The following is a 13655-nucleotide window of genomic DNA, read 5'->3' on the forward strand; positions in this document are numbered from 1 at the left end:
CAATTCATGGATTGTACGGTCCGCTGCCATTTGATTGTGGCGAAAACCAGCACACTCCAGACTGAGACCTCGTACAAAGTTGGACGCCTAAACAGCAAACAGTCAGAGAAATTCAAGGACAAACAAAAATAATAAGCGTGAAATAAGATACCTGGACAAGTGAGTGGGCGCAGTGTTCTTCCATTCGGGTGAATGAGGTTTGCAAAAGAGCTGCCTGATCGAGAGGAAGGCAGTTAGCATCATACAGCTCCCAGGAATCTTGGCCTGAGCGAGTTCGAAATACTGAGCTGTTAGGAGAGATTTGCCAATCAGGGATCCATTTATCCCCTCCCATTTGGGCCACAGGATGATCGGGGCCTCGAAGGTCTGATCGAGCCTTCCTCCAATAATCCGTGAGACCTCGTAGTACATCCATGTTCCGCCTGATCTCTGACCCGGTCCCATCCGAAGGTAATCCTCCACCAGATTGAGATTGAGTAGGCCCTAGGAGGTTAGGACGGAAGGGTGATTTGCCGCGGGACTTCCTCTTCCGGGAGGACTCAGCAAAATCTCCATCATTTAGAGCATGATCCTGTAATCTCCAGCTAGGAGACTGAGCGGCAGGGTGATTAGGGGGAAGGAGGTTGCGTGCCTGAGTCTCTTCACTACCTACGTCGATGGGAATCTGACAAGGAGGAGTAGTAGTATCTGGTGTTGAGGAAGCGGCTGCCACAGGTTGGGAAGAGGCAATTTGCATAGTAGCTTGGGCTTGAGACCAAGCCTGAATCTGAGCTCGAAACGCTTGTTAATACGAGCTTGACTCACCATGGAAACTGCAGAGATGGAAAAAGAAGAATCCGGTTAAATGTCGTAGGATAAAGTAAGCAGGAGGAATAGGAAATCGGATCACCTAAGGTACCCTCCACCTGGAGAGGGGCAGGAGTTAGATGTGCGAGCCAAAGTATCTCTTCGACTAGAATCTTCTTGGGATTATACCGGTAGGTAGTAATGCTGCTTATCTGATCCCCATCTAAACCCTCACCTTCAGTAAGAGGGGTAGGTTTATCTACCTTCCAATCTAGGGAGAAGGGCCATTCACGACCAGGAGGGGGTCTAACAAAGATAAAATGGGATTTCCAGGGACCAACATTGGATGTAAGGGGGTCGAGGAACCTACATTCCTTTCGGGAGGTTAAGTAGAAGAAACCATTATCTCCAGACCGTACTGAGGTCGTGAAAGAATATAACGACCAAAAATTTTCGAAGCTGGGTTCAAACCTATGTACACGCATAATAATGATGAACAGAATAATGTGGCGTATGGAGTTAGGGGATAATTGCATAGGGCACAGATTCAAGCGGCGAAGGATTAGGGCTACACTAGGGGGCAAGGGAAAACGTAATCCTGCCTCAAAGTGTTGCAGAGAAAAAGAACAAAACCTGGGGGGGGGCCGGTGCATACGATCGGATGATAGAGGAATTATTATCTCATAGCTAGAAGGAATGAAGAATTTTTCTTTTATCTTCTGTATTTGTAACCTCACAGTGCTAACTATCTCGGCCCAGGGAGTAGGCTGTAAGACTGGTTGGGGATTCTCAGGAGCAGGAGCCATACTTAAATCTGGATTACTAGTACGCTTAGAACGAGGTCTGCGCCTAGGAGGAACTAAATCCCTAAGAAGCATGTTGGAAGGAGCGGACGAAGAGATATCAGCAGAATTAGAACCTATGTTAGAGGTATTAGAGGAAGACATGGTACCTGGAGGACTCGGGGAAGAAGAAGAGTTGAAGAAGGAACAGCCAGCTAGAGGAAGAAAAACACTTGAAGATGGAACGCTTCACAGCAACGGTACTAGAGTAAAAAGCGGAAGGGAGAGAACAATTTGAAATGGCTCTGTATATATATATATATATTTGGGAAGGCGGTGTAGAAATGACCGTTACCCAATCAGCATACGACGGATGCCCCTTCGAAGAACGTAAATCGAGGTACAGCTCGATAAGAGACACGTGGACAATCGCAGGGATACCAAGAGCGTCAAGCGAGCCGTCGGACAGAGCTGTTCAACTTCTTGAAGTGACGACACTTCAAAAAGTGGGGGAGTAATGATGAAGGGGAATAACAAAAGACTAATATACCCTTAGTATGAAGGATAGGGATAAAGGCACAAATATAGGGATTAAACCTATTATTTACGTGGGCTAATATTAAGGACGGTTGAGCACAATCTTATACCCACAAAAGGTGGGCCACGATAGCGAGATGAGCGGTCGTGGAAGCGGGCATAAGGATCGTGCAGAGGACACTAAAGAGAATGAGTATAAAGAGGAGGAAGAAGAGAGAAAAAGGGGTTGGTCTAGTTTTCAATTTCACTTTTTCATAATATTTAGAACTTATATTTTTTACTGGAGAGAATCCTCAGTACTGACTTGAGCGTCGGAGCATCTACGCCGGTATCTTCTCCGGCTAGGTGAGGTTTGTTCTGTTGTCAGGTTATAAAGGATCCGTCGGAGCTGAAGGGGACGACGTACAGCGCGACCCGCGATCTCAGTCGGATCAGATACGATTTGCCAGAGAAATCTCCAATTTGATCATACCCTAGCTCCTTTAAAATCGTCTGGAGTTGGGATTTTTAATTATCCCCAATTTCAGGCGCGCCCTTGATCAAACATGTTGAGATGCACTTCTTTGATCGAACGGTCCATTTCAAGAGTTGTGTTTTGGCTGGAAAACGAGACACCCATCGTCGTCACCGGCGCCACCACACCATTGCCCACCTGAGCCGTCCCCTTTCCCCAACCCCTGCCCATCGCCACCCTCTTCCTCTTGCCCAACTCCCGGCCCACCACCTCCCCTCCCCCTTCCCAACTTGTGCCCTTGTAAATGGCAATGAGGTGGAGGCAAGGCTGGAGAGGCAGGGGAAGAAAATGATCGGGGGGCATTGGGTGAAGCAGCGGGGGCAAGGTTGGGGGAAGAAGATAATTTTTTTTTTTAATTTTTTTCTGTTGTTTTAATTTATATTATTTTATTATATATCAATAAATATATATGAGATGAAGGGCCTTTGATTGGCTTGATAAAATTTGGGCTATAGATTTAAATGATCAAACTTGAACCATAGATATTTTTGATAAAATCTCAACCATCAATCTTATATCGATTCAAGATTTAACGATTTTTCAATTAAAAAAAAAAGTAAAAAAAAAGAGAAAGAAAGAAAGTAGCATATGTAATATCTTCTCTCGTGTAGGGGCTTTTTTGCTTCATTATTGAAATCACTGGGAGCTAAATTGATATTTTTTTTCACAAGAATTTTTTTTTAACATTTTTCATATCATAGGGAGTAAATTAAATTTAACTCTATATATTTCCGCAATGACACAGTACATATATACTAATATAAAAAGAAAAAAGTTTATTCACACTCACAAATGAAAGTTAATGACACTGACACATCAATTTTTTGTGGAACCAAAAATATCTTTTTTTATAAGATAATTAATTTATTCAACTTTCAATTTTTATATTAATCGGTAAATTAGTTGTCAATTCTTTTCTTTCATTCTTGTAATGTAACGTATCGATTTAATATTTTATCATTATTTATATAATATATTTTTAAAATATAAATAATTATTTATTATATATACATAAAAACGGTATTCAACAATGGCCAATAGTACCATAAAAATGAAGGAGATGAACTATGGATCAAGTCAGAGAAACAATTGAAATGCTACTCCAATTCAAGGGGTTGGGAGTTGTTGGAGAATGGAAGAACTTGAGATGATCAATTGCTACTCTCTTTGACTTAGTCCTTGTAACGATGTCATCTGTACTATTTTATTCATCACCAGAAGCAGATTTAAGTTTCTTTAATGCTTCTCACACTCGGAAATTCCGATGCTGGAAATATTCCCACTTGTTTGATGCCAATTCCCACATTGAATACTACTTTGCTACTGATTTTCTCATAAATTAATCACCCCCAATTAGCTCATCGTTCTCAACTGCTCTTCCATCAGTCCCTTTCTGCTTCAGATTTTAAATCCAAATGCCAACTTTGAGTCTCCAATCAAACATGCATGTCCCTTTCTGATGCTAAATATTTTACTCGAGAATTCGAGCAACCTCTCTTGTCAACCCGCGTTTAAGGTCGTTTTCAGACGTAAAATCTATATACTATACAATCAAGGAGCAAATTAAACCAGGTGACTTCACTTCACATGCCAAACAAGTAATAAAAACCATAGGTTATCTGGTGAGAAAACGATGCGATTCTATTCGTTCCTGACTCGGAAAACATTGTTATTGCCGTTACTATCTCTGCTACGCTCCTGTTTTCATTCTCCATTATAGTTTGGTTGCTGCAAAGTTCATTTCTTGCTCGACTTTCTTCTTCAGCAAAAACTTTTGATTGTTTCATGCCTCATGCCTGGTCTTGAATTGATGTTGTTATGAGAGTTGTTGTGTGTTTTCTTCGGTTTCATCTCCTGTTTCCAGCGTGCTCGTCTCTTCTTTGGTGCTGTTTATCGACCTAAACGGATCCTTCAATTTATGGGCAGGGAAAAATCAGTAGCAACCATGGCAAAGAACAATGAGAAACTGAATGGAGGAATGGAGGTAAGATCGAATGTGCTTGTTCTGATTATGTTACCAAGAGTAAGATTCTTGGAATTTTGACCAGTTTCAGTTTACTTATGAATCAGGGGTCCAAAGAAGAAGATACGAGAACCACGTTAATCGGTCCGTCAGCAAAATCAGTAACAGAAAATGGCAGACCGAGCAGCCTGGTTATTAAGGTGAGAGCAACAGTTCACCTCATTTCAGCAACCGGTAATAATCCAAGAATTACCCTATGATCTGACTTTGTTGCCATTGAAAAATGAAACAGAGAACCCATAGAGTAATTCCTGCTCACATAGTTGCCGAAGCCATATCAACGCTCCACGGTCTAGACCTTAGGTGGTCTGGGCCAATAACTCCTACTGAAATGCAATATGTGGAACAATACGTCCTTGCTAAGTACCCGGAGTACTCAAATGCCCTTGTTGAAGGAGGAGAAAAGACTGATCTCTATGACCTCTGCATTAAAGAAAAGCTCTCGGAACCCCAGCCAGATGACAGGAAGAAATCACCTAGAGGAGTCTCCAGAGAATCATTTACGCCTTCCTTCGGGAGCAGCCATCCTGATCTTGAGAACACACAGCTGGAACCATCAAGATTGCTTAGTATCCTCACAAAGAAATCCTCCTTTGTCGGTAGCTTCATCTCGATTCCTGAAATTCAAGCTCGAAACAAGGTGCTCAAACACTGTGGACTACCTGATGAGGAGTATCTTGTTCTGTTCACTCAAAGCTACAAGGATGCAATGATGTTGGTTGGAGAAAGCTACCCGTTTTTCAAGGGGAATTACTATCTGACAATTATTGGGGAAGAAGCTGATTACGTGAGGGAATTTGCGAGCTACAAGGAGTCGAGAGTGATTATGGCGCCAGAGAGTTGGTTGGATTTGAGAATAAAGGGATCACAACTCAGCCATTATTTCAGAAGGAAGTGCAAGCACACTCCCAAGGGACTTTTCTCGTACCCGGCTGAAGTGAACGGGACTCGGTATTCTATGCATTGGATATCAGAAGCCCATCGCAACTCATGGCACGTTCTGCTTGATGCTACTGCATTCGTGGTGGGAGAAGATCGGCTCAATCTCGCACTCCATAGACCCGATTTCGTGCTGTGCAGTCTTGATAATGCGCATGCTTCCAAGGTTACTTGTCTCTTGGTAAGAAGAAAATCCTTCGACATGTCCGCATCCTCTACTACACAACACGAATGAAGTTGTGATACCACCGAATACACAATGTTCCCACCAGTCGCCAAATTCCTCATTTTCTTGCTTGCCTCGTTAACTAATCACGATTTCAAGGGTAACAGATCTGTAAAAAGGAATCTTGTCCAGTGCATCAAAGATATGTTCTACTTCAAAGGTTTTTACTGAAAATTTATGTAGACTGCAGAGCCAAATAACGGATCCAAATATAGCGTGTTAATGATGCCAAATTTTCATAAGCACTCCATATCTACCAGCTAGAAATGCCTTTTCTCTTGGTAACTCTTGAACATTTGATGCAAATTTGACGAGGCAATAGCATCAGTCTGAATAGTCTCCTGCACAATCATGTTGTCAAGAAAAGAAACCATTTCTTAGTTGATGTTAAGCACCATGAGTCTATGATAAACAATGTAAAAAGTGATTGATCCTATTGAAAGACTTGAAAGCAATAGAAGACTTCTCAAACTGCAGTCATGCTAAGTAGGTCAAGCACTGAAACACAATAATTGGACAAAGTTGTAAGGAATGTAAGTTCTAGTTTAGTTGGGGTACAGCAACAAAATAGCTGCTTCTCGGAATACCTTCTTGCAGTAGAACCTGAACTTGAAATGCACTTAGGACCCGGTTGATCCAGTTTCCGGTGCATAATAGGATGCACAATCAGGTTGAGTTGATGTTTGTTTAAACATTCTATGATTCATTGTTATTGTGAAGCCCAATAACCTAGCCTACAAGAAGCTTAATTGTGGATTAGACCTCCAGGGCCAGATTAGTAATCTCAAAAATTGTGGCCCTCTTGATTTACTCGTGTAATACCAAAATTTGCTTTCACCTTGAAGACATCAAACCTCAAAAATATGGACATAGTTTCAATCCAGGAAAAGGAAAGAATATTAGTCCAACCAACCAAATACCATATTAAGTTCGAGTGGGATGTGCCGAAATAAAAAATACAACCAAACAACATGGCATCATATATTGGAAGCATAACTTTTGTAGTTCAATATCCAAACCAGCATACCAATTGAGCCCCTTAACAAATTAGGTGGATGCGTTTCTCTACATAATTATCAAAATACATGAATAGAGCCGATCATCCAACCGTTATTATAATAGATTAAACAGAATGTGATAAATGAACATAGGTATCACTGAATACCAATAAGCATAAAGAGCAGACGTACTACAATCAGACCTTGCAAATGTCAGAACACAACACAACTTACAAGCCAAAACTATAAACTTGGACCCCCTTTAGCTGCGACCTAATTTTCACAACCAAATGGCAGCTCTGCCGCACTTCACATCAATACTTAATTCTTCCATCACCCTCTGTGATCACGTCTTTAAAGGCTCCTCCACTGGGAATCATGGGCAAGACATGCTCTTGATGGGGTACAATGACATCCAACAAATATGGCCCAGGAGTATCCAACATCTTTTGTATTGCTGCCCTGAGATCATCCTTCTTTGTCACACGAGCTGCAGGTATATCACAAGCCTCTGCAAACTTCAACATATCTGGAAAAATCTCTGACTCTTTGGAAGGATTTCCGAGATAAGTGTGTGCCCTGTTGGACTTATAGAAGCGGTCTTCCCACTGGACAACCATACCCAAGTGCTGATTATTTAACAACATAATCTTAACAGGAAGGTTCTCTACCCGGATAGTGGCCAACTCCTGCACGTTCATTATAAAACTTCCATCACCATCAATATCCACTACAACTGCATCTGGTCTTGCAACAGCAGCTCCAATTGCTGCAGGAAGTCCGAAACCCATTGCCCCTAAACCACCTGATGTCAACCACTGTCGTGGCTTATTATACTTATAAAATTGTGCAGCCCACATCTGATGCTGCCCAACACCAGTACTAATGATTGCATTCCCTCCTGTCAGTTCATCAAGAACTTGAATTGCATACTGAGGTGGAATGGCATCTTCAAATGTCTTGAAACTCAAAGGAAAGTTCATCTTCTGCTCTTTTAACTCTTGCCTCCAGGCTGAAAAGTCGACATTGTTCTTACCCTCTTTCAGCATGTCTTCCAATATCAAGTTCAAACCCTGCAAAGCCAACTTCATATCGGCACAAATGGACACATGAGGTTGCTTATTCTTTCCAATCTCAGCAGAATCAATGTCAATGTGGACAATCTTTGCTCGACTGGCAAATGCCTCCAGCTTACCCGTCACACGGTCATCAAACCTGACTCCAAAAGCAAGCAACAAATCACTCTTGTCCACTGCATAATTTGCATAAACAGTCCCATGCATACCCAGCATTTGCAGCGCAAATTCCTCATCAGAACAAGGATAAGAACCAAGACCCATAAGCGTGCTAGCAACCGGAATTCCTGTGAGCTCCACAAACCTCCTCAACTCCTCACTTGAATTCAAACACCCACCACCGACATAAAGTACCGGCCTTTTGGACTCGGATACCAGCCTAACTATCTGCTCCAACAACATCGCACTAGGCGGCCTAGGCAATCTAGACAAGTAACCAGCCAACCTCATTGGCTGATTCCAATTTGGTACCACCATTTGCTGTTGAATATCTTTTGGAACGTCAATCAAAACTGGGCCAGGCCTTCCCGACCGAGCGATAAAGAAAGCTTCCTTGACAACCCGAGGAATATCCTCAACATCTAAAACAAGATAATTATGCTTGGTAATCGACCTAGTTACCTCAACAATAGGGGTTTCTTGGAAAGCATCAGTGCCGATCATACGACGGGGAACCTGGCCTGTGATAGCCACAAGCGGTACGCTATCGAGAAGAGCATCGGCGAGGCCAGAGACCAAATTGGTGGCACCAGGGCCAGATGTCGCGATGCAGACGCCGGGAAGACCGGAAGCGCGGGCGTACCCCTCGGCAGCGAAGACACCTCCCTGCTCGTGGCGCGGGAGCACGTTCCGGATGATTTTGGAGCGGGTAAGCGCTTGATGGATCTCCATAGACGCGCCTCCGGGGTAAGCAAAGACGTCGGTGACCCCTTCTCGTTCAAGCGCCTCCACTAAAACGTCGCAGCCCTTCCGAGGTTCGTCAGCGGCAAATCGGGAAACAAACGCCTCCTCAGGATGCACTTGTTCCCTGGGAGCAGACAGCACATTTGAGATTTGCAGCGGACGGCGTCGCGAAATGACGCCAGCTGTGGGCTTCTGAGGATTGTGAGGGAACGGGACGGTAAATCTAGAAAGAAGCTTCGGCGAATTAGAGAAAGAAGAGCGTTTCCACACAGTGGACGAGCTGGAGGCAGGAGTAGCGGCCGCCATTTCCGACGGACGTTAGAGAATGCAAATCGGCGGCGACGGCGGGTCTGTAGCTCCTTAGGGTTTTCTGTGGCGAGGAAAAGGGAAGCACGTTTGATTTGGAAGGCGGAACTTATTCAGGAGGCAGCAGACGGAAATGTCGGAATTGCCCTTCCAAATGGAAAGTTTTGGCGGCTGTGTCCACTTGATTTATGTGGTGATGGAGAATTGACGATGAGGCAGCTGAGTGGGGGTCACTGCGTTTTGTAGTTTATGGGAAGGACGGCGCAAACAGATTTGCAAGTGGGTAGGGAATAGGATGGCCTAAGCACGTGTTGTGTTCAATTCATAGCCTACATAATATTTAATAAGTCTATATATTTTCAAATTAAATATAATTGCTATACGCTTATATAAACACTTGAATTCGAATCTCATCCACTTAGATATTTAATTTATTTTTAATAATAGTATATATATTTTTTTATTTTGAATGTTTTGGTTAATTTTAAAATATTGGTATATTACGTATTGAATATTGTAATAATAGTATATTAATTAATTTAAAATTATCGATATATTTTTTTTTTTTAAAAAAAAGATATATCACTCTCATCAAATATCCCTTGAATTAAAGAAACTTCCACTTATCCTGTATCTTTGAGATGATATTCCTCTAAATTAAATCGAAAGAAAAAAAGTATCTTTGATTATTAGTATTTTTTTTTCGGTAAAAGTAATTTTGATTAAGTAAAAAAAGTATAATAGTATAATACAACTTACTTAATCTAAGCGGTTTTCTTGACATGTCAAGGAATCCGCCATAAGCGGTAAAACATACAAGTGCTAATAGCAGTAGGTAATTCTACACTAAGAATCATCTACTGCACATTTCGAACCATCAGCGCACCCACAGTGCGTGTATCCCTATGTATTCCATCAAATAGCCTAATGTTGCGCTCACGCCAGATATGGTACACACACGAGGCCAAAAGAACGCGGTAGGCCGTAGAAACATAGTGTTTGCTCTCTGCGAGCATCCCATAAAACGTCAGTAGCCCAAGCTTAGTTTGACCAATCAAATCGAAGTGTGCGTCGAATCACCGTCAAACAGCCACGCGAATAAGTGCAGCGGAAAAAGATGATCATGAATTTCATCAGTACCATCAGAACAAATATGATTATTAGTATTATGATGATATATCCACTTTAATTCCCTCTATAGTAAAATATTTTCTAGTTGAATTATATATTTATACATATCTAAGTCTAGATGAAAATTTTACTATAAAGCCACCTTGGACTTGGTCAAGAGTCATAAGGTAAGTGAGATATAGAGGAAAGTTACAAGGAAGTTGAAACTTCCCACAATTAGAAGTGGTTGACAGAGTAGGGCTTTTGAAAAATTTTAAGGGAAAAGTACTATTTTAGTCCGTTAAGTATGCCTAATTTTAATTTTAATCCGATAACTATGTCTATTTTTGTTTAGGTCCAATAACTTACGAAATTGCTTACTTTTAGTCCTCTGGCAGATTTTCGGATAATTTTATCCCTATGAGTGCATATGGACTAAAACTGTTTTTCAAAAGTTGCATAGGGGTAAACTCATCCGAAAATCTGTCAAAGGACTAAAAGTAAGCAATTTCGTAAGTTACTGGACCTAAACAAAAATGGACATAATTATCGGACTAAAATTAAAATTAGGTATACTTTGCGAACTAAAATAATACTTTTTCCAAGCCTTAATACTGGTCAACTACTTACTATACACCTATACTTGCTTTGGCATATTGTAAATATATCTATATATCTCACTCACTACATATCCTAGCCATCCACTAGTTCATAGTATCTTGATTGGTTTCAATTATTTCTTCACTAAATCAAATGGTTTGATCTAGATCTTATGAGCACAAAGAGATTCCTAGTAGAATTCTATACAAGACAATCTGTATATGTGGTGTGAACGAAGTAGAGGAGATTTGTCCTAATTTCTGCTTAAAGAAACGAGGAAAGGAACAAAGTTGGTAGACGTGGTTTAATTCGGAAGAAGTAAATCGGGTTTACATTTTTCGTCCCTCTTGTTTCTTTTATCTAGCCACTGTAATAAGTGGTGAACTCTGTAAAGGGGATTTGATTCCTCTTGATTTATGTTTATTCGCTTTCATTTTTGTTGTGTTTTGATATCCCGGGTTCTACCATTTCTTTCAAGCACTTGGTGAAAAAAAAAATATGCAAGTGGCCAGCTGGGCTGTTGTTTTGGCTTCCAAATGTCAAGTAAGGTAATTTGACGATAAATGAGGTTATTTTTCTTTTTTCGTAGTAGTAACTCTATTTCACCCCTTAATCTGGCCCTAGGTCTAACATGTTAAGCCTATTAACGGGTGGACAATATCTAAACCCACCATTATGATAGTTATTATCCAAACACATATATAATATTTTTGCATTAAATCCAAACCGAACTCATATTTATTGAAATAAATTTTTTGAAGTGTCTATACCTTAGAATACCCTTGGGTATGGGTATCTGTATAGGGAAAACTATAATACTCCAAAATGCATTTTATCATCATTTTAAAATTATTGAATTTATAAACTTTTGCTGAGTCAATACAACTATTTATACAATTAAGTTTGAAATAACTATTTTATAGTTAATTAATTTATACTAATTAGTATTATTAAGAACGTAGTTAAATAAAATTTGAAGTCAAATTGATTAATATATTTTATTAGGCATTAAAATTAATATATCATATTATTAATAGTGAAGGGTATTTTTATCTATTTACATTTAATTTAAAGGATTATCTTAAAGATAGTAGGGTAAGTTAATATTTCTTTGATATAAGGTGGTAATTGACGAGGATGACATACTTAAAGGGTGTACGTTAAATATGTTTAATCCTATATTTTATAACATGCTTTTAAAACTTATAATATGTTGCATTTATTTTAAATATAAATTCACGAAGTATTTGAACAAAATAAAATTATGGAGCTTATAAGATGTTAGTAGTGGCAAACTTGTTATTAATTTGAATGAATTTATTAAAATTTTATAAATAAAGCAGCAACTCCTTATATTTTGATAAAGAGCTTTTAACCTCCTAACGTCTTATTTTTAGAGCTTATTAGCTTTTTTCTTTTTTTAACTGAATACATTTTAGCATCTTATAAGATATTTTAAAAGTTTATAAACTCACCTAATCTACACTCTTATTGCAATTTTGTTTTTATTAAATACACTTCGCGCCCCTCAATTATTATTCAGGTAGCATTACCCCTCCTAAACTGAAAAATGTACACTTACTTTCCTTAAATTGATTAAATGGGCAAAATTGTCCCTCATGCCATGAATAATTATATTTTTCTCAATATATTTTAATATTTTTGCATATTAAATATCACCAAATTATTTTCTAACTAAAATAAATATTTAAAATCAAGATATATAATGTATTTAATAAATGGAGACTTCAAATAGGTACAAAACAATATCCTCAATGACTCATATATACTTTTCAAAAGAAATAGATAGTATACTTAACCAAAAGTTGAACACTTTTGGATAAAATAAATAAATATATTTTATTATATTTTCAAAAGAAAATTATTTGAAAAACGGATGTGTAACTACTCATTTTATTTTTAAAAACTAAATAATTAATAACTTGATTTTGTTATCAAACTAATAATAACTTTTTACATAAAAGTTTTTTTGTCTATTTATTGTACTTATTTATTAGTTCACTTTTACTCTATAAAATTTAAACTACTTAACTTATTAATTACATTTTACTTTATTGAAAATTAAAATGTATTTTTTCAATTAAAGGAAAAATAATTAAATTTAAAAAAAAAAACCATTGTACTATAATAAGGGCAATCTTGTCCAAATATTTAGTCGTGAGGGTGGGGATAAGTGTTATACTTATTAGTTTAAGGGGGTAAATGCTACTTCAAGAACATAATAGTTGAGGAAGGCAGAATGTATTTAACTCCTTTTTTTGTATGGATAAATTTATACATATTCTATTGAATATTTTTAAAACTTATAATTAATTATATTTTAGGGTAAAATGCAGACAACTCCCAAATGTATGGGGTTATTTGCATTTTGCCCCCTAATTTTTGTGATACACATCAATTTTTTTGTCGTGCCAATAACGTCCTTAAGTTGGTTTTTTTTTATTTAATTATTTATTTCTTCTTTTCTTTTTTTATTTTTTGAAATATGGTGTGTTAGTTTATATATTCTAATTTTACTCATAATATATTTTAAAGCGTAGATGATTATTTATTATATGCACACAATGACGGCATGTCACCACGTTAGTAAAGAAAAAGGAGAAAAATTACAATTCCAATACCCTAATATAGGGTATCTTGCAATATTGGTATCATAATTTAAAAAAAAAAAAATCTTGAAATGGTACTTTTGAAATTGAAATTTTATTGTTTTTTAAGGAAAATCGGAGGGTCCAACCTTATTTTCAAGCACTTTTCTACTTATTTTCACCACTCTTCTTTAATTACTTGTCGGGCATACTTTTCATCAAGGGAAGTTTTAAAATTTCACTTAT

The 13655-nt window shown here is 38.5% G+C and overlaps 2 protein-coding genes across 3 annotated transcripts; one reads left to right on the forward strand and one right to left on the reverse strand.

Annotated features, from left to right (window-relative positions):
• Nucleotides 1–4170: 4170 nt before the first annotated feature.
• On the forward strand, nt 4171–6007 carry LOC105158131 (uncharacterized). Of its 2 annotated transcripts, XM_020692825.2 has the most exons (4): nt 4171–4241; nt 4546–4603; nt 4690–4782; nt 4875–6007. In XM_020692825.2, exons 2-4 carry the CDS (start codon nt 4565–4567, stop codon nt 5814–5816), a joined length of 1074 nt encoding a protein of 357 aa, XP_020548484.1. In that variant the 5' UTR covers nt 4171–4241; nt 4546–4564; the 3' UTR covers nt 5817–6007. The 2 variants fall into 2 exon arrangements, with proteins under 2 accessions (XP_020548484.1, XP_011073071.1); XM_011074769.3 differs by lacking the exon at nt 4171–4241 and having other exon boundaries at nt 4344–4603.
• A 935-nt stretch (nt 6008–6942) lies between these two features.
• Nucleotides 6943–9251, reverse strand: CSR1 (chlorsulfuron/imidazolinone resistant 1). The gene has a single exon (XM_011074771.3). It carries the CDS (start codon nt 9088–9090, stop codon nt 7120–7122), a length of 1971 nt encoding a protein of 656 aa, XP_011073073.1. The 5' UTR covers nt 9091–9251; the 3' UTR covers nt 6943–7119.
• Between the last annotated feature and the right edge of the window lie 4404 nt (nt 9252–13655).

The sequence above is a fragment of the Sesamum indicum genome, linkage group LG3, assembly GCF_026168435.1.
Source record: "Sesamum indicum cultivar Baizhima isolate 11 linkage group LG3, ASM2616843v1, whole genome shotgun sequence".
NCBI lineage: Eukaryota > Viridiplantae > Streptophyta > Magnoliopsida > Lamiales > Pedaliaceae > Sesamum > Sesamum indicum.